Source organism: Vigna angularis, chromosome 11, assembly GCF_016808095.1.
Source record: "Vigna angularis cultivar LongXiaoDou No.4 chromosome 11, ASM1680809v1, whole genome shotgun sequence".
NCBI classification, from domain to species: domain Eukaryota; kingdom Viridiplantae; phylum Streptophyta; class Magnoliopsida; order Fabales; family Fabaceae; genus Vigna; species Vigna angularis.
In genome coordinates, this window is record NC_068980.1 from 1524022 (window position 1) to 1550444 (window position 26423).

At 28.2% G+C, this 26423-nt stretch overlaps 2 protein-coding genes and 1 non-coding gene across 3 annotated transcripts; 1 reads left to right on the forward strand and 2 right to left on the reverse strand.

Annotated features, from left to right (window-relative positions):
* Positions 1–4860: 4860 nt before the first annotated feature.
* On the reverse strand, positions 4861–7348 carry LOC108333520 (transcription factor bHLH68). The gene is made up of 8 exons (XM_017568986.2): positions 7116–7348; positions 6539–6875; positions 6379–6453; positions 6126–6191; positions 5862–5927; positions 5634–5690; positions 5359–5406; positions 4861–5167 (listed from the first exon to the last, which is right to left on the reverse strand). The coding sequence occupies exons 1-8, from the start codon at positions 7256–7258 to the stop codon at positions 5045–5047; spliced, it is 915 nt and encodes a 304-aa protein (XP_017424475.1). The 5' UTR covers positions 7259–7348; the 3' UTR covers positions 4861–5044.
* A 3386-nt stretch (positions 7349–10734) lies between these two features.
* TRNAS-CGA (transfer RNA serine (anticodon CGA)) lies at positions 10735–10816 on the reverse strand. Its single transcript has one exon. It is a non-coding gene; the product is annotated as a tRNA-Ser (tRNA).
* A 9319-nt stretch (positions 10817–20135) lies between these two features.
* On the forward strand, positions 20136–22757 carry LOC108332288 (auxin-responsive protein IAA27). Its single transcript, XM_017567457.2, has 5 exons — positions 20136–21021; positions 21483–21712; positions 21994–22135; positions 22261–22322; positions 22464–22757. Exons 1-5 carry the CDS (start codon positions 20486–20488, stop codon positions 22499–22501), a joined length of 1008 nt encoding a protein of 335 aa, XP_017422946.1. The 5' UTR covers positions 20136–20485; the 3' UTR covers positions 22502–22757.
* The last annotated feature ends 3666 nt before the right edge of the window (positions 22758–26423 follow it).

Sequence of the window (26423 nt, forward strand, 5' to 3'; positions counted from 1 at the left end):
TTAAAATTATATTTTATTAAGTTAAATTTAATTAAATTTTAATTTATATTTAAATTATATTATATTATATTATATTTTTTGTAATTTTATTTTAATAATTTATAAAAATATATTTTTTAAATATTTAGGGGTATTCAGCTAGTTTTTAAAATATTCACAATGGATATATATATATGCTGATAGTGAATTGATTTTTTTTTATCGAATTACGGGAATGTAATGTGATTGTTACCCAACTTGTTACCATCCTAGATGCAGCTTATAAAACTAATATTAACTTGTATTTAAGGTGAAATTTATTTCAACAAGCTCGTATTATATTATCAATGTAGAAATTTTAATATTTTTAATTGATTAAAATTTATTATGAATGTGATTTATAATGTAATTATTATAAAAGTCAATAAAAGTAATATGTATAGCAAATTACAGAGTGAAACTTATTTATTTGGCAGATGGAGGAGAAATAGGGCATAAATTGTTTAGCTAAGATGTACTTGAGTAAAAATTGAGAAAAAAAATATATTTTAATAAAATATACCTTAACCCTAAACCCAATAATATTTAAAGGTGAGTCCACCGTTATCTCCGAAACCACCACATGGCACTAGTGAACTACAGAAAGCAAAGAAGAATGAATGAAAAGAACTATGGAAATGTTTATGAACTTGATGACTAAGTTAAGGAAGCTTTTATGTTGTATTGTATCTTGTTGTAAAGTGGATTGTAAGTATAATTTATTTTTAATTGATATAAGATCTTTAATATTTTAATGTATAAGTATTTAGAGTGTAAAATTAGATATTAATAATGTTTTAATAATAAATGATAATAAGTTTAATAAATAATAAATTTTGGTAACTTAATTTCTTAAAATTATAAGATATATAAGATTTCCACTTATTAATATATTATAAATTTGTTTTTATCTTTATGTAAAATTTATAACACAATTTTAATCGATTTGTTTTTTTTCTCTCAACTCGTATTAATTGAATTCTTAGCGAAATATAATCAAACGAAATTTTAATGCTTTCGAATTTGATTGATCTAAATTATGTTACATGATTGCATAAAAAAAATACCTTTTTAGTCGATTCAATCAAATGAAAATATATTTTATAATTTCATGTAGAATTACGTTTGTAAAATTACAAATTGACATTAATTCAATCGTTAAAATTTACACTATTTCTTACTACTTAATATTTGAAATAAAGTTTACAGATATAAATTTGAAACAAAAGCATAGAGTAAAAATACATTTCTTCTAACCCGATTTTTTAGATTTTATTTATTTATTTAAAAGTACCTTTATAATATTAAAACAGTTTATATAATACTAGTAAAAATATTTGGGAAAAGCACGTCTTTAGCATCTCAATTTTAGATGTTTTTAGTTTTGATTTTTATACTTAATTCCTAAAGTTATTGTTTTTAATTCTACTTTTAGTGATAGAGACTATTGATTAGTTAGAGTTTGAAAGACGACTGGTTGTCTTGCATTCACACATCAGGAACGTTCACATTTAGATTTCCAAATCCATTTTAAATCTTACTTCTTTCTACTCCTTAGTTTGAACGCAGATCACTGTCGTTTTAATGATTGTGACACGTTACATTTTCCCCAAAAAAGTTGACATTAATACCCTTTTTTATACTTTTATAATTAAACACGTGAATGAACCCTATCAGTTCTGAACCCAAAAATCTTATTACATTGAGTATTGGATTTGCGCTCCTCATGACAATTTAGTTTCGCATACGTTAATTATGATAATTTTAAATACCATATTTTTATTAATTCAATTCTTTATTCATATTTTTATTTTCCAATGAAATGATATCATTTTTGGAGATTAATATTGTATCATAATTTTTTAAAACAATTACTAAAAATATAAAAAATATTTAAACGATCTCTTAAACAATTAGACATTATTTCACTTTACAGGCATAATTTCAAAAAAGATGATGATATTTTGACAATTTAATAATATTTTAACATAATTTATGTGTTATTATGTGATTGATCTATATTAATATTTATGATTATTATTATTAGTATTGATTGTGGAATAATTTTGAACTAATAATAATGATATTAAAATGTTGTCAAAAATATTATTATATTTTGAAAAATCTTTTAACCGCGTTAGACATCTTTTGAGAAGCTGAATGAAACGACGTCACAGAATTTGTAACATTGCCTGCTTGACAGGCCCACTTTTCCACAATTTTCATGGGTGTGTCCACACTTGAACAATTTCTGATGTATGAAAAAGGAAAAAAAAAGTGACAATGAACAAGTTGGTAAAGTCGTTGTAATTCAATCGCATTTCTCAAATGAAAGCGAAATTCAAATCAATCATGTAGAAGAAACGCAGAAGTAACTAACTATACCATCCTATATACCTAAATCAATTCCATTAACTAATAAAATATCATATTCCTCGTATATTCTTGTACGCAACTAATGCCTACCATTTTTTATTATGTTCTTATATATTAAAAAGTTATAATATATCAATATTAATATGTTTTTAAGATACATGTTTACATCTTCGACTTCATTGTTCGTTCATTAGATCTTAATTGCAGTAACCAAAATAGAAATTTTCTCCGACAATACTTATGCTATAAGTTTATATGGCTTTCCAAATAAAGGGATATAAGCACTTTACAAATTCATTATAAAGAATGATAAATGAATTTTTCCTAATAAATAGAAAATTTTATTTTTCTGTCCACTCACAAATTATCCCATTTAATAAATTCACTGAATTTATAATAATTATTTAAAAAACAATATAACCAAAGATGATATTTTATTAATTAGCTGTATGGAGCAATTTTATTATACTATATATATATATATATATATATATATATATATATATATATATATATATATATATATATATCAATATTAAACTCTAGGCACAAACTTTCATGATTAGATAAAGGTTCACATGTATGTATACTCTTAGTCAAAACGGCGGCAAAGGTTAGCTCATTTTTAGTCAATCATTGGACACATTATGCTGAAAAAATAGCTGAAAAAGTTGAAAATTGATCTGCTGTAAATCAAGTTACTTAAGAAAATAAATCTTAAAAAAATACTTTAATTTTACTTTTTATATTATTTTAATAATAAAAAAATTAATGAATTTTTTTTAAGTTAAATTAGACTTACAGATCTATTCTCATACTAGTTATCGGTTTTTCTTAATTTTATACTTGATGTTTTTAGTAGAAGTGTATTAACATAAACTAAAATTTATATAAGTGAAATAAACATTATTTTAATGAATTAATGTTGTGAAATGAAATTTATATTTTTTCCCTACTTTTATAAATTTTTTTTTTTACACTAAAAATTAACAATAATAAAACTTGTTGCATAAATTAACTGATGTTGGTGTATTCTCCATAGAACATAAAATAATATGTAGAGAGCTGAAAGAACATTACTGTAGGCTGAAGTTTTGTGAAAAAGCAGGCCAAGGCCCAAATGAAAAGGATGTTGTAGAGATAGGAGGCCCATGTTTGTGGTTTGGGCTTGGGATGTGTAGGTGAGATGATGTAATGTACATCGTCATGATGATGAAAGAGTGAGGTGGAGAGGAAGGAGATGAGGGCATAGCATATGGGTGCACTTGAGTATATAATGTAACGGAGAAAGTGGTCCATCAGCCACGCCACATCCATCCACATGAATGTCTGCCATAACCTTCTGACAACACCTTCTTTCCCACCATACAAACCTTCTCCCTACAAAACAACAACATTAAAATGTCTCTCCATGCATCTTCCAAATCCCACAATTACAAATTTTCAACAATATATATATATATATATATATATATATTGATACAGAATTTTTAGCAACATTTTAACATACTGTATTTTTTTACTGATTCACTATTTATTTGTTACCAAGTCCGATAAAAAAATAACACAATACTGTATCAAAATATTGTCAAAAAATTTATAATATTTAATATTTATGTGAATTCAACTCATGTCACTTCTATCTAATATCTTCTTAATAAATTCACTTAAAAGGAAAAATCAAAATCCATCATAAATAGTAACATCCATTAATATACTCCTATAAATTATCACTTCCTTCTGTATACTCAAACTTTAACTATCTCATTTTACTTCTACATGCATGCCTCCATGCAAATTTGTCATAAGGTATATATTATTAAAGGAGCATGCTATCATTTAGCTAAGCTTGAAAATTACAAAAAGATGGTGGAACTGCATAAACTAAATAGATGTATTTTTGAAAGCCAAACCTGCTACTGATATGTTTCAACTAATGTTAACAAATTAAAATTAAGATTTACTTAATAAAACTTTAATTTTATTTAGGGTTGTATTATTTACGCAACATACATTTTTACAACATTGTTTTTTTTGTTCATAATATCACACACACACATTTCTTTTCCTTTTATTCCTACATACAGGCATTAAGTTTGTACATATTTTTGTACAAACAAGGTTATTCATTTGTTGAGATCATCGTATGTTGTCTAGCTATATAATCAGTTGTAAATTCCCGATTGAAAGTCATAATAAATGAGTTTGAATATTATTTGCACGACATTTTAAACAAGAACAACGCATTTCTATAATTACAGTACTTATATATATACTTTTCTCCATATCGCACAAAGCTAAGAAAAAGTTAGGACACCCTGGGGGAATATACTACATGTCTGACGGGAGTTGTTAAAAGAGCATTTGCTGAGGGAATATAATCTCGTCTTCATTAATATTTTATGCATCTTTACATGCTTTGAAAAGCAATAGTATTTCTGTATCTCTGAGCTTATATTCTTGTAATTTAAATAAAGAAAGGAAGTTAGTCATATAACAGAAACTATTACCAGAAGAATTTCAGGTGGATCATCATAATGCATATTTAGAAGAAGTAAAATGTTTGAACACCAAATCCTCCTACCTAGATCAGAGTGAGTACATATTACCATGTTATATTATATAATCTCGTCCACAAATATTATTATGTTTAAAATCCTCTGCCGTATATGCGAGTGCCCCAGTCATTTTGGCTCACAACATCTTGGGTACAAGACACAGGCACCAAGCATAACCCTCTACTCTTCAACTCCTTTGCTTTATCTTCAGCTTCCTGCACATAATAATCAAATTATATATATCTTATTTTCATAAATCAACCATGAAAAGTTTCTCAGTTAATTTCTACATTCATTTTTCATTCTGCACTATGATGAATGACTCATAAGAATATATGCATCTCCAATATCCAAGCATCAACCAGTAAAATGAAGAAGAATATACTAAACTTGTTCTTTTACGTACCTGGTTTTTAGCTCCTTTTCTTTTCAGGCCATTATTCTCTTTCAGCAGCTAGATGGAAAAAATAAAGTATAAATGAGTAATTTCACTTGTCTCTCAAGTATGAATCCTTTTTTGACTTCAAATAAGCAATTCAGCCTTATCTCATGCGTTAAAGGATGTAATGAAAAGCTGAGAAATTTCCTTGTTTCAACTTTATATACTTTACATACAAATATAGGTAATTTTTTTGTCCTTCTCAAACTAGTGTGTCAAGTCTTTGGGAAATGGGTGCTTACAGACTGTTGATTCCTCGTGTTTTTTGATGCATCTTCCAAGTAAGGAGAACTGAGTGCCTGAATCCAAGGATGGGAAAAAGGAATAAAATTTTATAACGCCCATAACTGATAAGAGTGTTTTTTGCAGAAAGCATTCTCAATATTGGTAAAAATTTAAGTGCATGCTTTCACCCACTCTGAATAGCTTACATTAATTAGTAAACATAATACATGTACGAGAAACATCACCTCAATTTGACCCTGCAGGAACCTTATATATCCAATGGCTTCTAACAAGACAGAAGCTGTGTCAGTCTGCAAAAGTGAAGCACATCACAAAATGTTGAAAGTGAAGTTCCAAAGCAATGCAAAAATATATAGAGATAGAGGATTGAAAAGAATGTTCATGGGGATTTCTTAAACAAAACACTTGTGATAATGGTTTCTCTTACGGTTTTGTTTACAATAATAATAATAACTGAACAGTTATATATGGTTGAGTTGATTAATTACCTTTCCAAACGGGGAAACTAGTTGGTGAAGTGTTGTTATTCTATCACTTAGCTTCTCCTTCCGAACCTGATTAAGATTCATACATGAAAATCATTACATGAATGTATGCTTTTCTCTCTTCCAACAATTATTTGGCAGTAAAAGAATATTAATCTCGAATACAGACAACCGAGAAAGACAACAATAACAAAACGTTCAAGACTCACCACGCCTGAGAAAGATATAAGGAAAAAATGAAGAGGGAAGGAGTCACCTTGATAGGTGCTTGACTTGAAGATGACTGAACCCTAGCTTTCTTACAAACACCAACTGTGGCTGTGCTATTACACTTTGAGCATAACAAAGAGAAGGAGTTAAATTTGGACGACAGACATAAGAAAGAAGTAACAAGAATGATGTTTAGTTTTTCTTACCTCGGATATTTGGTCTCGTAGAAGATTTTTGCTGTGATCTGACTTGTTATAACTGAAATCAAATATATTATTGCCACTGATGCTAGTGACACAAGAAGACCCGGATGAAGAAACAGGCACCATGTGTGACCAAGATGAGTCAGCGGGGCCAGAAGCCTGAAATTCTTCATGCTCATGTTCGTACAAAGTGCCCCTTTGAGAAGTTTCTTGCTTTATTTCATCAAAGTTATTGGAAACTCCGGAAGCAGTATTAAGAATTTGGACATCCCAGTTTTCCAACTTTTTCTGCTGAAAATCAATGAAACCAAGTTTCTCTTCTTCTCCGGGTAATCCAGTACTGCAAAACAAACAGAACCAGCAAATCTTTCTCTCAGGTAAACAAAAACGAAATCCTTGGACAGGTACTTCATGTGAAAAGAATTTAACTTAAACGCGTAGTTCTTTGATCATTCCGTAGTTAACCATTCTAAGAAACAAATTCTGTAGCATTTACAAGACACGACAAGTACGTTCATAGTAGAACATAGATGAGACCGTCTTGACCGACAGAGAAAAGAAACGAAAGAAATTTACTTACGAAAGCAGTTGGGTCCATGACTGAGGAGGGTCTGGATTTTCGGTGAAAAAATTAAAAGAAATTGAGGAAGGTGGAAGAAGATATTGGGGAGGGATCAAAGATGGTGGATGCATGCTCCACCAGTTAGGAAACCCTGTCATCATTTGCTAGCTGTTCTGGATGACTTTGATGAGAGAATTTCAAGTAATGTAACCCATAAAATTTTCAATCTTTTTTTTCCCTTCTACTTTTCCACTTTCACCTTTATGATATATATATATATATATATATATATATATATATATATATATATATATATATATATATATATATATATATACACACTCAAAAATAGCCTTGACTACATGTTTGAAAGTTTTCTTACTGGCGGTTGAATTACCACTCTGGGGTCTAACATAGAGAAGGCGGTTAAGAAGTTTTGTTTTTTTTATAAGCTTTAATTAATGATTTAATATTTTAATTTTTTTATTTGATTTATGCAAAAAACAGAATAATTTGAGTATTTATATGGAGGATTTATGTATAAATTTTAATTTTCTTAACATATATAAGTAAGTTGTAATTAAATCTAGTTATTAATTTGGTTAAATTGTTTTAAAAAATAAAATTACTAAGTTAAATCAAAATTTTAAATAGAAAAAATTAAATTAAAAACCCTTAGTGACTATAAAACTCTGAAACTATAATTGTTACATGATACAATTATGACCTAAGTGATTGTTTATGTATTTTTTTATAAATTAAAAAAATTGAAATTTTTACGAATTAACATATGATATATACGAACACAATATTAAGATTCACCTAAAATTATAAGACACAGTTAACACCAAAGTTTCTTTAAAAGAATCCTCCTATTTTTCTTTTTGACAAAATTATTATATATCTAAAATATTTGTGTATAGTATGAAGATAGATAGAATGATAAACATTAGTAACCATTTATTAGACTTATGTTAGTTCATGCTTATAAATAAAATGTTAAGTCATGAAGGTAAGTATGTCTAACTGAATTATGATACTTGAGAGTAAAAAAAATTATTAATTAAAACTTAACTTAAACGTTGGAGTATGTTTTGCAGATAACTCCCATCCAATTTGACTTAAAGTGTTTAAAACAAGAGTTTCAAAAGTCAAAGAATAGAAAGATCACAACAAAACAGGTGTATCTCTTAGTCCTATTAATTACATATAAAAATTGTATAATCAAATCATATATATATATATATATATATATATATATATATATATATATATATATATATATATATATATATATATATATATATATATATATATATATATATATATATATATATATATATATATATAAAAGTGTCTTTTGCCACTCCTAGCTAGTGTGAGACTTTCCCCAATAGGACATTCAGCTTATCATCACGTAAAACCTTTCTCGTAATTCAAACTAAATGACTGAAACTAAACCGTATTAGTTTCTTATATATTTCTTTTGTTCCTACGTGAGTACCTTCATTGTAAATTTTATAGTGTAACTTAAAAATATTATTTAAAGTCAAATAGAAAAAACAATATATCTACATGTTATATTGAAAGTCTTACATCGACTAGAGATAAGGCCAAAATATAATATATAAGTGAAGTGTAAAGCTCACTTTACAAGCCGGTTTTGTGGAGTTGAGTTAAGCTTAAAATTCACTACTAATATGGTATCAGAGTCATTGTTAGAGCCTATACTAACGAGTTTTATGTGGACATTCTATTCTTTTATTCCATCCGCTATCGGGCCGTTATCGGACTACCCAATTTCTACTATCACTCATGAGATGTTTATACCTCGGCTACAAACTGATACCCAATTTCTACTATCACTCACGAGATGTTTATACCTCAGCTACAAACTGATTTTATGAGGTTTAGTTAGATTAAAAACTCACTAATATATTAAACAGGAAAATATTATAAGAAATTTCAGTATACATTTTTTTTATAATAGTAATAATTATAATGTTAAATGTTTTCTTTATCTTTTACATCAATAATTCAGTTTAAGAAACTAAAATATATAGAAATAATGTAGTGGCTGAATAAAAAAAGGAGCAAAGTAGAGAATGATAAGAAATGACAGAAGAGGTTTTTGGCAACTACAATACAAATCTAAATCATCATCATCATCATGATGTGGAGGTGAGATTCAAATCACTAACACACCGTTTGCAATATAGACATTGACGTAAATAACTTAAACCCATATAATTGCCTATTATTATTGGTTGCAACTGATTCTACGTTTATGCCACTAAAGACAAGCGGTCAATTAACCATAAAATTCCTGTCCTTATCAAATAATTTGTTACTTTACAATTAATACTTGGGTCATTCTTTTTGTTTAACAGGTGAAATTTTAAGTTTAATTTAATTTTATTAAATAGACTTCCAACATTTATATATATATATATATATATATATATATATATATATATATATATATATATATATATATATATATATATATATATAAATTGATATCATGTATGAGATTACATGTAAGATTTTAATTTTTCATTTATGTGAGATAACACAAGTTATATAATTTAAAATAAAACTTAATTTCTATTTTATTAAAAATCTCAATAAAAAATATTATTAAGAAAAAGATTAAAAAATAATTTCAAATGCTTTTGGATATTGAACTACCAGTGACTCTTTAAAAACGATTTGTAATTCTCGTACTTAGTTTACCAATAACTGTTCACCACTAAAACAAGTACATTTCTTGCTTCCTTTTAAGCCTTAAAGATTAAGTCTACTTCTCATTACTCTCATGGAGAGCTTTTTCCATAAAATATACAGGTGTCATTTTCCATTACAACTAGTTGAATTATCCTTCATCACTTCTCACTAATCACCACAAATAAACATTTAATTATATTTCCAAACAAATATGTTTTAACATATTATCACAGTCATACTAAATAACATTTACTCTACAATTTAAACTCGTAAAAATATTATATCACACACAAACAAAAAGCAAGAAAAAAAAAAGAAAAATAAAAAATGTAAATCTTTCATCATTAAAATCTTAAATACTCTTAAAATATTTAGGTGATTCTTTTAATAACTATAGAATTTATACTTTGTGAGTCCCTCAATAAATTAATGTAAATATTTGTTCTAATTGTAGAGAAAGTTAACAAATTCAAATTTTTCGTTTTTATGTTTTCACTCAACGTTTATCTTTGTAGGTATACATTTTGCAGTAAACCATCAAATATGTCATTAGATATAATATCACAATTATAATATTACAAAATATAGTTAGAAGAAGTTGATGTATAAAAATAAGGAGATTTCAAAAGAAAGGTTTTGCACTATGATCCAAAAGCAGGTAAAGAATGCAGAAGATGCATCCAACACAACATTACAATTACCAAACGCCAAGGGCAAGTTTTAGATCGATACTACCACGTGCTCTCTTTCTACTAACTTTTCCGTTTATACATGTCTTTACTCTTTTATTTCTATCTCACATATAACATCATAACAAACATTCCATAAATTAATATAATTATTCTTTTTTTTTTATTAAATTCTATCTAAAAAATGTATATTCCTCAAATAAAAAATTACATGTAAAATACGTCGACAGCAGGATTCGAACCTGCGCAGGCAAAGCCCAACAGATTTCGAGTCTGTCTCCTTAACCACTCGGACATATCGACGTTCTTGCTTAATTTAAAACAATAATTAAATTTTTCATATTTTATCAAGATCACTTTACCAGATTTACAAGCTTTATTGCTTGAATGGGATTGTAGCATATCGCTTTAACAAGTATGAATTCGAAATTCAGCTCCAGAGGCCCACTGGTGGTGTGTTAAAAGCCCAAGCCCATACAATAGAATAGCAACGGGCTAATTGTCGCAACGATCATAGAACCTTGGCCCATTTCTGATACTTCAAATTGGGCTTATAAATTTAGCTAGTCTTCATTTTGAAATTTAGTTATCTAGAAAGAGGAGATTTAAAATGGAAAAGGAAAAAAAAAATTGTATTTATCGTTAATTTATGAAGATTTAAATTAATAATAAGATACTTTAATTCGAATAAGTAACAAATAGATTGGGATTGTTTCTATGATTATTTAATGGTTGGGGATTATGACATTTTAAGCACGTTTTCATGCATCCCGTGATTTTATTTTTGTCTGTGTGTATGCTTAGGAACACGTCACACCTTTCATTCGCTAACTAAGCTATGGCTACAACTACATTACCATCTTTAATGCAATGATTAATTAGTTGATACAAATTTTCAACGTTTTAGAGATGGGGAGGATTTTTCTTTTCACACTTCTAATTTTCTCAACAATATACATAAGAATTATTTCATATAACTTTTAAATATATTATTGTAAAATTCAATAATGTTATTGTGCATATTAATGATTAAATACTACAATAAAAAATATTTACATTGCTTTAATTAATTATGGCAAACACAACAAATGATTAGTGCAAATACGTCGTTTATTTCATATTTTAATGGAATGCAATGTGCTTAGTTTATTTCATATTCAAAAGTAAATTTTGAGAATCCTAAATACTTAGTTAAGATGAACATTATGTTTGTTTTAAAAATACCATTTGAAGAATATGTCATTTATAAACTAAAACCATAAAGAAAGAAAGAGGAGATAGATACGCATGTTGTTGGGATTGACAATTGGTCACTCGCAGTGTGAAAAAGATAATGCATTCACCAATTCTAAAATGCTCTCATCAACATCATTGCAACTTTTGAAAGTCTTTTCATATCGGAAAGATTCCAAACATATAACTTCCACTCAGAAATTAGGTTGTCACTGTAAATATATGGAATTCATCTCTGTCCTCACTCCTCAGAACCCTGTTCTTCATGTTTTTTTTTCTTCTGAAGTGCGCTTGGTTGGTGTAGAGAAAGAGACTACTGATACAACCTGTGAAGTTTATCTATTGTTCAATGCAAAAAGTGATCCATATATCTATCTGGGGCACACAACTAATGGTCAGATTCTTTGCACCAAAAGAAACGGATCAGACTCAAAAATATATACATAAAAAGCGATCCACAGATATGTAACAGTGAAAACTTGCTTGTTTTTCGTTATTCTGGCTTCGTTTTAATGTTTCTTAGAACTATCGTTAGAACCATCGACTCTGATATCGAGTTAAGTGTATATCGGAAGGAAGCTTTGTTGAAAAGACATAATACCAATAAAATATGAGTCTAATTATATAAAATATGAGTCTAATTATATAAGTGATTGACACTATTCTGTACCAAAACTTTAAGGTAATGAATTAATAAATCTTTCACTTTACACAATATTCTATGTTTCCATAGGTGAATGGTTGAGATCTCTAATCCAAAGCATTCAAAGTTGTCCGTTCCACTTTTTAGTTACGCTTTCTTCTCTCTTATCCTTGTCCTAGCTGCGGAGAGGGTCGACACTCAAGTTAGTAACTTAGCTTAATAATGTTTAATAAACACAAATACTCAGAATTAGTTATATAACTCTTCCTTAACTGTTATTACTTCCCTGTCTGTTTTATTGACCTCACAGATATCCATACAATACACTCTACTTTAACTTATAACTTAGATTCACGTTTAGATTTTCAATTAGATTAGCGGTTTCAAATCGTGGATCCGGAAATTATTGAACAAATTTTCGTTAATAACGGGGTAAGTGAGATAAATACACGTACAAAAATAGTATACATCGTGCACATCATCTAATGAAAAGATCTGAAAACATGAATGACATGGGTCGTTTTCATTTGTACATTGTTGAAGTTGCACGTTCTAGCTTTAGGCAATTCCCTTAGGACCCTCACGCTTGACACTGCAACGTGCGCTTGTTACATCACACAGTAATTGGTTTCGTGTCGGTTCTTCATGATCTGCAATCACCTCCAACAGTTACAACGTCACTGCACCATTGTAATTTATATCATGCTTAAGAATTTAAAACCATGTCAGTAACCGCAGAAACAACGTAAGTCGCTGTTTGGACACACAGAATCAGTACCTGTAATGAAATCCTAACTTATCAGAGCATGTTATTTTTTTATTTATTTTTCCCAACTGATGCGGCAGCTAATTAAGGTATAGAAAAGTGAATTTTAACATTATAATAAAATTCATTCATTTATAGTGTAATTGGTTGAGGTGGGATTTTCAAACGGGTGGGTTTTAGCTGAGTTGTAAACAATACTGAACGTGCAAGTAATCACTTGTGCCTTTCATTCTCTGATGCAGAACAAACAATCACCTTTCCTTTTCATTTCTATCTTTTCTCATCATAAACTCATAATCTTCTTTTGAAGCTCTCTTTCTCAACCTCCATATTGAGTATATATATAGGAAGAAATAATTGTTGAAAATAAGTTTTGCATTAATTAAAAATAAAGAAAGGGACAATATATAAAAAAAAAATTATAAAAGTTAGATAAACAATGATACAAATTATAAAAAAAAGGGACACTATATAAAAAATTTCATTAATGCTTATTGTCCAAGATCTTCTCGATAGAGTTAGATAAACGATGATACAAATAAGTGATAAAAAAGAAAAAGTTAGACACTAAAAAAAATTATAAACTTTTTCTTTTAAAGTTTTAAGTTGGAAATGATATTAATATTCTATGTGAGTCGATTGGGTTTATTTTATATCTCATTAATATTTATTCATTTAATTATATATCATTTGTTAAAGGACCCAATAACACTCGTATTTTTCACTATTTTTTTTTTCTTTTTCCATCTTTCCAACCATTTTTGTCATAGACAAAACTCGAATGTTAGAAAAAAAGACTTTTTTTTTTCTCAGTGAATGATATCATAGCATGTTGCATAATTAGTATTGCTGAAAAAGAGTTTTGAAACATAATTAATGAAGTTCTCACTACTTATGGTGTTGCGACTAATTTGCGATAGCTAATCATAAAAGCAAATTGCCACATTTTACATATATATCTTTACTATTATTAATATATAAAGTTACCAATCTAAAGTTGTTGCAACCAGTCATTCTTATAACATACAAATTGTTATCATGGCAATAAGTAACTTTTATCGACAATGAAAGTTATTACAATGTGTCTTTTGTCATCAACATAAATTGTTGTTATACCTTTATTTTTCATAATAATTAAAGTTGCAAGTCATCAACATGAATAATTTTTGTAGTTTTTTTTTCTCAATCATGCTATTACAGTAGAGACTGATTAAGAAGTTTTCTTAGGGGAATTTTATCTTTACAAAATATTTTCAACGAAGCATTTGTGCTATTCATCTAGGAATTCTATACACTCAAAGTGATTTCTATATCTGAAGTTCTTCATAAAGAAATAATAATAATATACTTTTTTTGTTTACAATTAGTTTTCATCTATATTCTCACTAATTATAGGACGTGAATTTGTAGCAATAACACAATGAAATAGATCGATCGAATTAAAGAAATGAAATTAGATTTTAGTTGGTATATGTATAGCTGTAATCATAGCATGTTTGCTTTATATGTATCAAACCAATGGCCTACCATGGCACTGCTAGTGACTAGGACCTTACATATAATGCAACGTATGCCCAACATGTTTGGATATTTTTTTTTACAACTACAAGTTTAATTATTAAAACATGTAAACTTGTAATTTGAAAAATAAGTTTTAGGTTTTTCTTGTTGGAGATCTAAGTGTAAGTCTAAGTTTCATATTCGATAGAAATGAGAAAGTAGAACAATATATAAAGGTGAAAGACAGATCAACCCATTGTTTTAAGATTTTTGATAGAGAGTGATGTCAATCTCTTATATGATTGAACTCATATCTCATTTGATATTGTATCTTCCAGTTAAACCTCTTTCTTGATAGACCCAATATTTACATGCATGTACTTATTAAATTATTAGATTACATATTATTTTTTTACACGAAACAAAAAAAAAAACATAAGAAAAACAAAGTGCTAGACTGTAATTTAGAATAATCTATTTTTTTCACTTCACTCAAACTATGATATTTTAATTTAGAATAGTTTAGTTTGGTTTATTTGAGTATTTATGGCAGCTTAGTTTAGTTTTATATATGTAATGTATAAATTTAAACTATTAAAAAGATATATTAACGCACAAATATGTGATGAATTAATTGTTTTTCTGGCTACCTTAACGTGGTTTGTCATTAAAGTAACATGGAAGAAAAAATGATTTTGGAAGTTTTTAAATAGTCGGCTACCCAAATCCTTGACATATAAATAAAGTAAGAAACAAAATAAAATTATGCCTTTTATACTTATTGCACATTTGAGAGTTAAGAAAACAAAGATAATAAATATATATTTAAATTATCTTTAAAATAACTTTTAAATAATATGAAATAATTGAGTATAATAAAATAAATCTTAATTAAGGTTTAAAAGAAAAGAAAATACATTTTAATAATAATGTTTTCATTATTTCCAAGTTAAAATTTAGAACTTTCTTTTTGTTTTAATATTTTGATTTCAAATCCTTTGAAATAATATGAATAAATTTTCAAGTTTATTGAAAATATGAAAATATATATTTAAATTGTGTTTGACCTATTACTTATTTTAAAATCAAAAGTTTTGTTATAATTTTATCTTTAAAAAATATTTTAATTTAAAAAAACTAAAGAAAAAAATATGTATTTGAATTATTTTTAACTTTGACTCCTAATAAAACGATATAAAATTATTATACATGTTAGAATTTGTCAAAAAAAAATTAGCATATATTATGTTAGACACATAATGTATTATAGAAACATGTTTTAAATTTATATGTGAATTGCCATGCTTGAGAAATATTAATTACAAGACGTGGGTATTTAAATTTGGATAAAGTGTAGTCAATTCAAGAATATGAATCTTATGAAAGTAACTGTGCATGTTTAATTCTGCTACAACTCTATCAACAGTACAGTGTGTTGTGTCTCTTTTAAGATATGCTCGTGCTCTTAAATTATTTTAAACAGACTTACATATATCTGGTGAGAATATTGACAATACAACACCTAAATTATTGTTTTATGGAGCCCAATCCCAGGTAAGATTATCTTTAAAAAGCTACATGAAAAGTTTGTGGTGAAAATGAATGCGTGAACTAAAATTGCCTGTTTATGTGCAGGAGCTATGACTTGGTCAAGAGGGTCGAAATGTATATTATTAGGTCAATGTCCAATTCCAATTATTGTAACTTGTTTCCTTCATCAAATACACCACAAATTAGTAAGCATGGAATTCAACTTTCCCGGTCTCAAAAATGACTTTCATGTGCAACAACTTTTCTGCTGTCGGAAAATTTAACTTCGAAAAACAAGTCCATAATATACAAAAGTTCAATCCCTCCCATCACCAAAAGCTAAAGCACACAAAAACTAAACCAGAACAAAAAGTTAAAAGAAATCAAAGAAAAGATGGAACACAACAATTTACGGCATTCAAGTACTACTATCCTTTATCTTATCATAAAACTATAATAATATATATATATATATATATATATATATATATATATATATATATATATATATATATATATATATTGCTTCGGCTGCTCAGTTCGATCATGCCCGATCCATTATAGTTTAATTATTTTGTGAACCAATCTAATCCAACTCATTTACTAATGAGTTAAAAAAATTTGAATTCAATCTAGTTTATTATAGATTTATGAGTTAAACAGGTTGGTTCGCTAATTCATTTAATTATTATTTTTTTCAATTAAAAAAAAGAAAATTCTAATTTAAATCTAAATAAATTTCAGTTCAAAATAATTTTAAATTCCAAAGACAATTTAAAATAAAGAAAAAAATACAATACAATCCAAAATCATCTTAAACTTCAAACACAATAAAAAAAGAAGTCCAAAATGCAAAACAAATAAGTATTTAACATTGTTAATTTTTATATCACTTGTCCATTTATAATATTAGAATAATATACGATATTTTGTTTTTTTGAAACATCTTCTTCTTTATTTTTATCTATAATATAATAAAAAAGAATATTAACTAATAATATTGAAACACAAAGTATAATTAAGTAGATTTATAAATTAACTTGACTCATCATGAGTTTAACTCAAGTTGACCGGACTTAAAATTGGTTCATATCGAAATTTCAAAATCCGAACTCATGGTAGTCATGTTGGCTCGTCTCAATTTAACATAACTATACATATATTGTATAAATTTACTTTTATAACCTAGGGGATAAAATAATAGTTAAGAAAAACCATGCTAAAAACAAATTCAAGATAAATATGATTTAATTAACAAATTAAGTTTTTTTTTACCCAATGGATGCATAAATGATTTTTTTAAACGGGAACTATCGTTTTATTTGTAAAAGAAACAAATTAGTGAGGCATTTTATGAGTTAAACTAAATATTAGTTTAACAAAAGATGAAAGGAAATGGTAGTAGTGAGAAGAAAGAGAATCCCTTTTGAGTGAAAGGGAGTTGCATTCGCTTATCTTATAAGGTAAAGACAAATTTTTACAACTTTTGTTCACTGTGCCAATAGTTCGCAACAAACACCTCCCATTAATTTCTCACTTTTAGAAAAATAAACACTTTTGTTAAAATAGATGTAAAAAGCTTATGAATAAGTTTAAAGATCATATGATAATTTCTTAATAGTTGGGTTACAATGACATATTTTATTAAAGGAAGACATTGATGTTATTTATTAAAGGATAAAATTGTTTAATTAGGAAATTAAAATAAAAAGTTTTACAAAGGTACATGTCATTCATACAATATCGGTGTAGATGAAAGGAATTTCAATCATAGTTGATGTTTTTTTGAAATTATTGATAAAGTATGTTTTTAAAGACATGTTTATTTATGAGGATAGATAAATATTACTAAAGCAATTAATATTACATTGTAAGAATATTTTCATTAGTACATATAATATTAAATTTTGGATTGTGGAAAATTATTCATTTAATGAATGAGTAATTAAAAAGAGGCAGAAAAGAAGTAGTTATAGTATATCCGTTGAGGTAGTTGTTTAATTAAAGCAGTGATGTCCTAAGAAGCTTTAAACAAGGCGTGGGGAGCATATGGGACACGACACCATGGTCCATGCATCATCATCATCATAATTTAAAGTGATTAATCTGTTATTCTCATCATTATCAATCTATACCCCAAATCCATCATTTCACCAAAACACACAAAAAAACCTCTTTCAATATTTCTAAACTGCTATTTTATATTGGAACCCAGCAAGCAACTATGGCCAGAATTATTACGACAAGACTAACGCTTTTTTCATACCTTCTTTTGTAAATTCTTATGTTGATATCATTCCTTCTGGGAAATCAAATTTATAATTAAACACAAAAACACACTCAAACTATTTATAAGTTTAATCACTTTTTTGGCGAGTGCATGTAACATGTTTAAGATGATGTGTTATATTTTATACCTTATTTTTATTCAAATTATCTAACGAATCATCAGTAAAATTAGTCTATTGAAAAATAAATTGATTAATTATAAATTATTATAATTAATTTTAATGTTAATTAATTTAGAAGTAAAATGTGATTATATACTATTAGATTATGATTAGGTTAATATTAATTTTTTTTTTAAATTTATAAATATAAATTTGAAATAAGTAGATAATTTTGTATTGTATTATTATTTTTTAGTTTTAAACTTAAAGTTGAAAACTGATTTATATAATAAAGTTTACATTTATTTATATAATTTTATTTTATTTTTAATCGATTTGAAAATTCATTTAACATGACGAAGGAAAGACACGTACAACTATACGAACTACCAACAATTCATTATAAACTCAGAAGTGGGGCATAACCTATGTCTGTGCAATGTACCAAGTCTTCAATTCAATTAACTTAAGGAGGAAACTAATAATTTATGCAAATAAATTTATATAATACCTGTTTCCTTCTGCTTTTCCAACCGCACTTTTCTTTACACAAACAACTTCTTAGGTTTTCTAAAATTAATACTTCTTGCTTTTTCAGTTTACAAATTCTTCAATGATGCCTATGCTACTTTTTTAGGCTATCATTTTATGAAAAAATATTGTTCTATATGAAATTGTTATAAATAACGTAGACTTTTCTAACCAAATAAAAAACTACATCGTGAAATAAAGATAAATTTATTAATTTACATAATAATTAGTTTAAAATATATAACAATTAAACATATTATTTTATGTAAGTATACTAGTAATCTTAGAAATGTAAATTCCAGTGATCTTTGGACTGAATGAGAAAGTAATTTGATTTGAGAAATTGGGTGAGAGTTCACTTTTGGTCAAACCTAGGTAGGAAGACTAATGATTTAGGGTCAGTTTGTTAGCAGTTATGCTCCAGCCAGTGGTCACAGAACATTAAATAAAGAGAGAGAAAAATAAAACTGAGATATATGGTTTAATTTAAGAAAAAAATATTTTTTATCGTAATATTATTTTATTTTTCTACAATAATAAAAAGAAGTTATCATCTCTCGAATACTCTTATGACTGATTTGGTAGAAAATGATTAAAGCTAAAATTATGAAAAATAGAAGTAATTCAGAAATTAAGGAAGTGAGTGTATATATTATTAGAAGTTAGAAGAAGAAGGAATGAAGTGAGGCAGACATGAGAGAGAGAGAGAGAGGAAGACAGACAAGACATTAATTTAATTTATGAAATGATATGATAAAGCTTTTACTCTGTCAAAAAACAAAAAGAAAAAGAAAGTGAAGGGCAAAGCCAACAACTGAACCCCGTTTTGTCTCCCAACAACCCTATAGTGAGACCTACACCGTTGGATCTCATCTTTCCACTTTCGGATCTTTACAATTATTACAGTACGATACGGGCGTGGATGAATATGCACCGCCACTGTTCCTCTTTAACCTCACATACCTTCAACCTTATAATAATTAATAATTCCACTTTTCTTTCTTTATTTCCCTCTCCTCACTCACTGTAAAAGGTTGCCGGCGAACACTTCCACCTGTCGCTCCAAATCCTTATACTAATCAAAATCAAACATAAATAATAAAAATAATAAAAATACGGTTTTTTTTTTCTTTCTCTTTTTAATCTGGCACTGGAGAGAAAAAAGTTTACCAGAGAAAGAGCAGGGAAGGTTCTTTTCTGCATCAACAAAACCAGCTCCTGCCACTTGCTGTCGATATCACACCATAACTGCTGTTCTTCGAGCTCTGCTTTGCATAATCTCTGTTGTTTCCAATTGTAGAGTATATACCTTATACTATAATACTCCACCCACGTAAACCTCTGCTGCATATTTGGGATACTATCATCTTCTGTTTTTAATGTCTAGAGCATTGGAACAGGACTACATAGGGTTGGCAGAGAAACCGTCAATGGACGGAGGCTCTGACAAACTATCTTCTTCTTCTTCGTCATCTTCTGTGGATGGTAAAACCTCATCACTGAACTTGAAGGAGACAGAACTGAGGCTTGGTCTCCCCGGTTGCAAGTCACCAGAGAGAAAATCTGGTCCTGGACTCTGTCTTTTTGGCAGAGAGTTGCAGAACAAGCATAATGTTTGTTCAGTCGCAACCCCTTTGAAGGCTGGGGCTAAGAGGGGATTCTCTGATGCTATTGACGCTTCTTCTGGGAAAAGGGGTTCTTCTGTCACCGATGGATCTCAAGGAGCTGCTTTGTTCTCTCCCAGAGGGGGCATTGTTGGGAAGCCTCTTATTGCTTTAGACACTCAAACTAATACCTCGCGTGCTAACACCTCTATCAAAGAGGTTGGTGCAGTTCCTCAATCTGCCAAACCGGTTCAGGAGAAGAATGACCAGGTTGCTGCAACAGATGGTCAGGCCAGTGCTTCTGATGCAAAGTATGTTTGTTTGCATCCTTCTTGTGTCTTTTTATTAGTTTTTTGTTTCCTAATCCACATGTTTGCTTTTTGCTTAAAAGAGTTTGAGTTACATGTCTTGGTTTTGTTGAAAGATATAGCAATTCATGAAACTAGAATTGTCTGTTCAATAACTTTATTTTACCTTCTCATAGAGGATTTGAACTGGCACGCATGAAGGAGATGTTAGCCTTCTGAAATTTGGTATTAAATCTATTAGACTCACTCATACCTATGATGAAAAACATATTAAACTTTCTCTCTGCCAAACGTGGTTTTAAAGCTTGTGTAAACTAACTGTGTGATTAGAAGTTTTCATATTTTAGATCCCTGATTTTCAGTCAGATGTTGTTTGTAATGCAAAAACGTGAAGTGGGTGATGAATTTTTTCATTTATGGGGAAGTTTTCGTTGGTGCTAATGAAAATGAACACTCTGGAACAGGGCACAAGTTGTGGGGTGGCCCCCAATTCGATCTTTCCGAAAGAACACGATGGCATCTAATCTGGCAAAAAACAGTGATGAAGGCGAGGGAAAATCTGGTTTTGGTTGTCTCTATGTAAAAGTCAGTATGGATGGTGCTCCTTATCTTAGAAAGGTTGATCTCAAAACCTATAACAACTACATGGAACTTTCTTCAGCTCTTGAGAAGATGTTCAGCTGCTTTACCATTGGTACTATCTCCACCTTCTTAAAATTCTCTCCTCAGCTACTTATTTTAATTTTTAACAGACCATTTTTTATCATATATGTAAAATTGATTGCTTGCCCTTTTTTTGTAACTAATTAATTAACACTAAAATTTGTATGCTAAACCTAAAAATTGGAATTTTAACATTTGTGTAGTTTTACTAGGAAAGAAAGAGCCTAAGCTGCTTGTTTAGCCATAATATGTCCCTTTTGAAATTCTGCATAACCACTTTGCACCCTAACAGTTTCTTATTCACATAATTAGGTCAATGCAATTCTCCTGGATTTCCTGGGAAAGATGGACTAAGTGAGAGCTCTCTGAGGGATCTTCTTCATGGATCTGAATATGTTCTTACATATGAAGATAAAGATGGAGACTGGATGCTTGTGGGTGATGTTCCTTGGGAGTAAGCTATTTCTCCTCTTGCCATGATTATAATTTTTATAACCATGTTTCGGTATAAAAGTGTTTTTTTTTCAGTGATGATAGTACAATGGTGGAACTCGTTAAAATTCTCCTTTGTTAATGCAGGATGTTCACTGATTCATGTCGGAGACTAAGGATCATGAAAGGCTCTGAAGCAATTGGGCTAGGTATGTCTTTTTTCTGTTTTAAAGCATGCATTTACATGTGCAGTAATTTCCAGTTTGAAGTTTAAATTCTCTTGGATGAATTCCTGCATATTTGTTACAATAAAATTGCCTATAATATGTTCTCAATCGTCTTCATTGCAGCTCCAAGAGCCATGGAGAAATCTAGAAGCCAAAACTAGTGCAGAAAAAACCCGTTATACCAAAGCGGGCTATTCACTGAAGCATATAAAAACATACAAAGGATTTCGGGTGTATGGTTCTGTTCAAAATCAAAAGCATATGTTTTTCAGTGTCTCAGTTTTTGTTCATTAATAGTCTGACAAGTTTTATCAGTAGAATTCAACTGGACACATCCAGAAAATATATACACATATTTTGTTTGTGCATCTTTGGATTCTAGTTGCTGTATAAAAGAATTGTTTGTTGTGTTCTTCATTCCCTATATCTATTCTGAATTTTCTTCATGTATTGGCCTTAATTATACATACTAAACATTTGTATTTCGATATTAAAGTGGTAATAAACATATCTATCTCTTTGGCTGATAATGTTAGTAAGGATGTTATACTATGCCCCGACATCGTTATAAGACGAGCCCTCGCCTGGTTCATCAATCTTTTAGAAACTAAGAACACCTCTGCCTGTTACTGCTACGTTGTCATAAATTCTTTATTACACCAATGTTGGGCTTTGGCTTGTAATTTCTTGCAACTTTAATCAATAAGTTAGAAATTTCATTGTCATACACATGTAAATATTTTTATGTCATTAGTTAATATTTTTTTGTTTCCATATGAAGTCTGATAATCTCGTTCTGTAGTTAAAATAATAATTACTAGTACATATGATGATTTGTCGCTATTTTGTACAATTTTGTTTTGAAGAGGTGTTTTAGTGGTTAAGGGAGGATGTATATTAATTATCCCTGAACTCAAACTTGTATATGTTAGAATTCTTGTGTGAGTCTAAGTTTTATATGTGATTGGATTTAAATCTCAATAAAAGATAAGAATAACATGAAAGTGTCTTTTTCGTTTCTAAAAACAACGCTAATGTTCAAGAGAAGATTGAAAAATCTTCAAGCTCTCAGTGATTTAAAAGCAAAATTTTGGAAGCTATAAAGGATTTGCTAATTAGTTATGAAGAATGCTTCAAAAAGGTCATAAATCAAAGTCAAGTTGCCTTATTTAGTGAAGAGTTATATTTAACATCACTCAACCTTGATAAATATGTGACTGATAGAAAATTAGGAGATGATTAGCCTTCTTATGTAACTTTCTCTTTCTTTTGTACTGATTTTATTGTTTCATTAATGAAAAAAAATCTTAAATTTAACAAATATGTTTATTTTTGTGTCCAACTTGATTTAATTCAAGCATAGTAATGAGCATTGTTAGTAAAATATGAGAACTTGTCATATAACAAATTTAATATATAGAATATGAGAACATGGTCCGTAACAAAATTTAATACATACATTTTTTATAAGAGATTCTATCATTTGAGAAGGCTTGATGAGAAATCAAGTTTAGAAGTATTTGCTATTTTTATTATAAATGGTTTGATTTGTCCTCCAAATTCAATACATATGATTTAATCTTTACTATAGTTAATTATTTAAGCCTTTTAATATAGTTAAGTATTATGATGAATTTGAAAAATTAATTATTTACTTTTTTTAATATAGTTCAATGTTATAATGTAATTTTTTTAAATTTATTGCTTATGTTTTTTATTATAGTTTAATACTATGATTAAAAGTTTCACATTGATTAAAGATATAATTAATTTATAGAATATAAGTGATACAAACTTTATTTTAAAAACTGATTTTATGGAATTAACTTACGTTTAAAGTTTACTTATCACATAATATCTCACGTAGCAGACAAAATTTATATAATTCTATTATTTTATGACTCGTATAATCATATTTTTTTTATCGACTTTTATTCATCTTTCATTTTTTATTTAGGAAATATAAAAGAGAGTATCCCACAAGTGTGTGACTAAGATAGCTCAACATGAGGTATACTAGAAAGAAAAATTACCCTAAAAGTTTATTTACAAATATTTAAAGTTCACTTAAACTTAAATTCTTAATAAGTATCACATGATATCTTACATGGGACAATGAAATAATTCTAATTATTATTTAGGTTGAAGAAAATATTGGGTTTCTCACTATCAAATTAATGAGCACCATTTTATGATGAATGTGTATAAGTATTTTTTTTTATTTAATAAAAATGTTGTCAGTAGAATTGTAAATTGTCTTATATAAAAAAAGTGATATTAAGAATTAGCATAGAACAATTATGTCAGTTATGCTTTCGGTAATTGTTATAAAATTAAAACATTCGTGTGTGTGTGTGTGTGTATAATGAAATTTTTTAGTAATTAGACTATACTTTCGAGTAGATTCATAAGTTATTTGTTTTAATTTCACATGAATGATGTTACATTATCTTTAAAATTAAAGTCTCGTTATATAATAATTAAAAAACACTACATCCCATTGAATTTTCTGTAGAAAACATGCATGATTATCCAAAGTAACAGTTACCATTACTCATTGATGAATATCAGACCAATTTGAATGAACTGAAAAATGAAACTTCAACTGCGAATTTATTTACGTGTTTCACAAAACTATTGCACCGATCAGCTGCTAGTTCTAAAGAAAATAAAAGTCATGACAAAGCGTATTTCCTTACATGCAGAGTTCCAAACAATAAATACAAAATAAAGTTTGTTTTCAAGAAAAATAAATGATGTTTTAACTCCAAGTTCATTCAGATAATATTATTATGATTAATTTAAGATAATGTGTTTTAGAGTTTAAAATATCATCATGGTCTTATTCTTAAAAGACATAGAATTAAGAGAAGAAAATATATTTAAATATCTTTTATCACAACTCTTAAACGATATAGAATTGTTAAACAAAGAGAAGCAAGTTCCCTAATTGAAATTTAAGAAAAATGCAAGGTTCATCTTTGAAATGACCTTTTAATTTTTTTCAGTTGAAAACTAAGGAAAATAAGATTTTAATTCTCTTGGAAAATGAATGTTTGTTTGTGAATTTCAAATTTGTTGAGATAGGATCAATTATCGCATTTGAAATATTGTCAAATTTAAAGCTTAAACCTCTGTCATAATTTTATCTATAAAAAAATAAAGATATATTTAAATTATTCTTAAAGACATTGAAATTATAATTCAATCCACGATTTTTATAATAACAAAATTGAAAAAGTAAACTCAGTACATCAAACTGAAAATTTCAATATTCAAAATCTGGTGCACTTCTGAAAGATTTCTTCATTTTAAAATCGTGTTTCCAAACACGATTTGTTCAATCCCATAAATATTTAAAAAATTGTCCACTTACATGATATTCAGCCCAAATAACATTTGTTTAGTAAAAATGACAAACGATTTATGTTATCTCTTATCTTATTCAGTCCAAATATTATATGCCCCTTTTGGCATTTGTAGCAAGAGCTAAGCTATCTCGGGAGGAGGGGCCATTGCATATCATGTAAGGTCTTGCAAGCTATAGAAGATCAATTGGGAATCTAAAATGGCTCACTTATCTACTATAAGATGTACATGTGGTACATACCAAGACCTTGTTTTAACATCAAATACTAATTTTTATTCAACACCAGCACACTGGTTTGTTGGCTGGCTGAACAAAGGTTGCTTTATGAGAATAATGTTTGTAGAAGCAAAGAAGAGAGCAAAGGAAGACAAAACATACGTCAAACATTGGTAGTTTGACGATGGAATGTGTGGTGGTTGAAAAATAGATAGTGACTAGTTCAAAACACGATTAGAGATGCATTCGTGTCGGAATAGTGCCACACAATTTCAAAAAGGCGTTTGTGCTTCTTAGGTTTTTACTATGAAATTTGGATCTAAATCAAACTACAAAGATAGATTTACTCATCATGACGGCCTAGAAACTGGTAACATAAGTTCAGACCAATGAGAACAATGGTAACAAAGTTACGTGAACAAGTGACAACCAAATTAGAAAGAATTCATCATTGAGTAAGGATAACTTTAATTTCAAAAGTAAACGGCCAAGAAGAA

Bases quoted from the DNA above. Each gene is read 5' to 3' on its own strand.
- LOC108332288 (XM_017567457.2), top strand. From the start codon at position 20,486: ATGTCTAGAGCATTGGAACAGGACTACATAGGGTTGGCAGAGAAACCG. The intron at 21,022-21,482 runs GTATGTTTGTTT...ACTCTGGAACAG, and splicing joins GCCAGTGCTTCTGATGCAAA to GGCACAAGTTGTGGGGTGGC. The intron at 22,323-22,463 runs GTATGTCTTTTT...TCTTCATTGCAG, and splicing joins CTCTGAAGCAATTGGGCTAG to CTCCAAGAGCCATGGAGAAA.
- LOC108333520 (XM_017568986.2), bottom strand. From the start codon at position 7,258: ATGATGACAGGGTTTCCTAACTGGTGGAGCATGCATCCACCATCTTTG. The intron at 5,407-5,633 runs GTAAGCACCCAT...TTTTCCATCTAG, and splicing joins ACACGAGGAATCAACAGTCT to CTGCTGAAAGAGAATAATGG. The intron at 5,168-5,358 runs GTACGTAAAAGA...TATTATGTGCAG, and splicing joins GAAAAGGAGCTAAAAACCAG to GAAGCTGAAGATAAAGCAAA.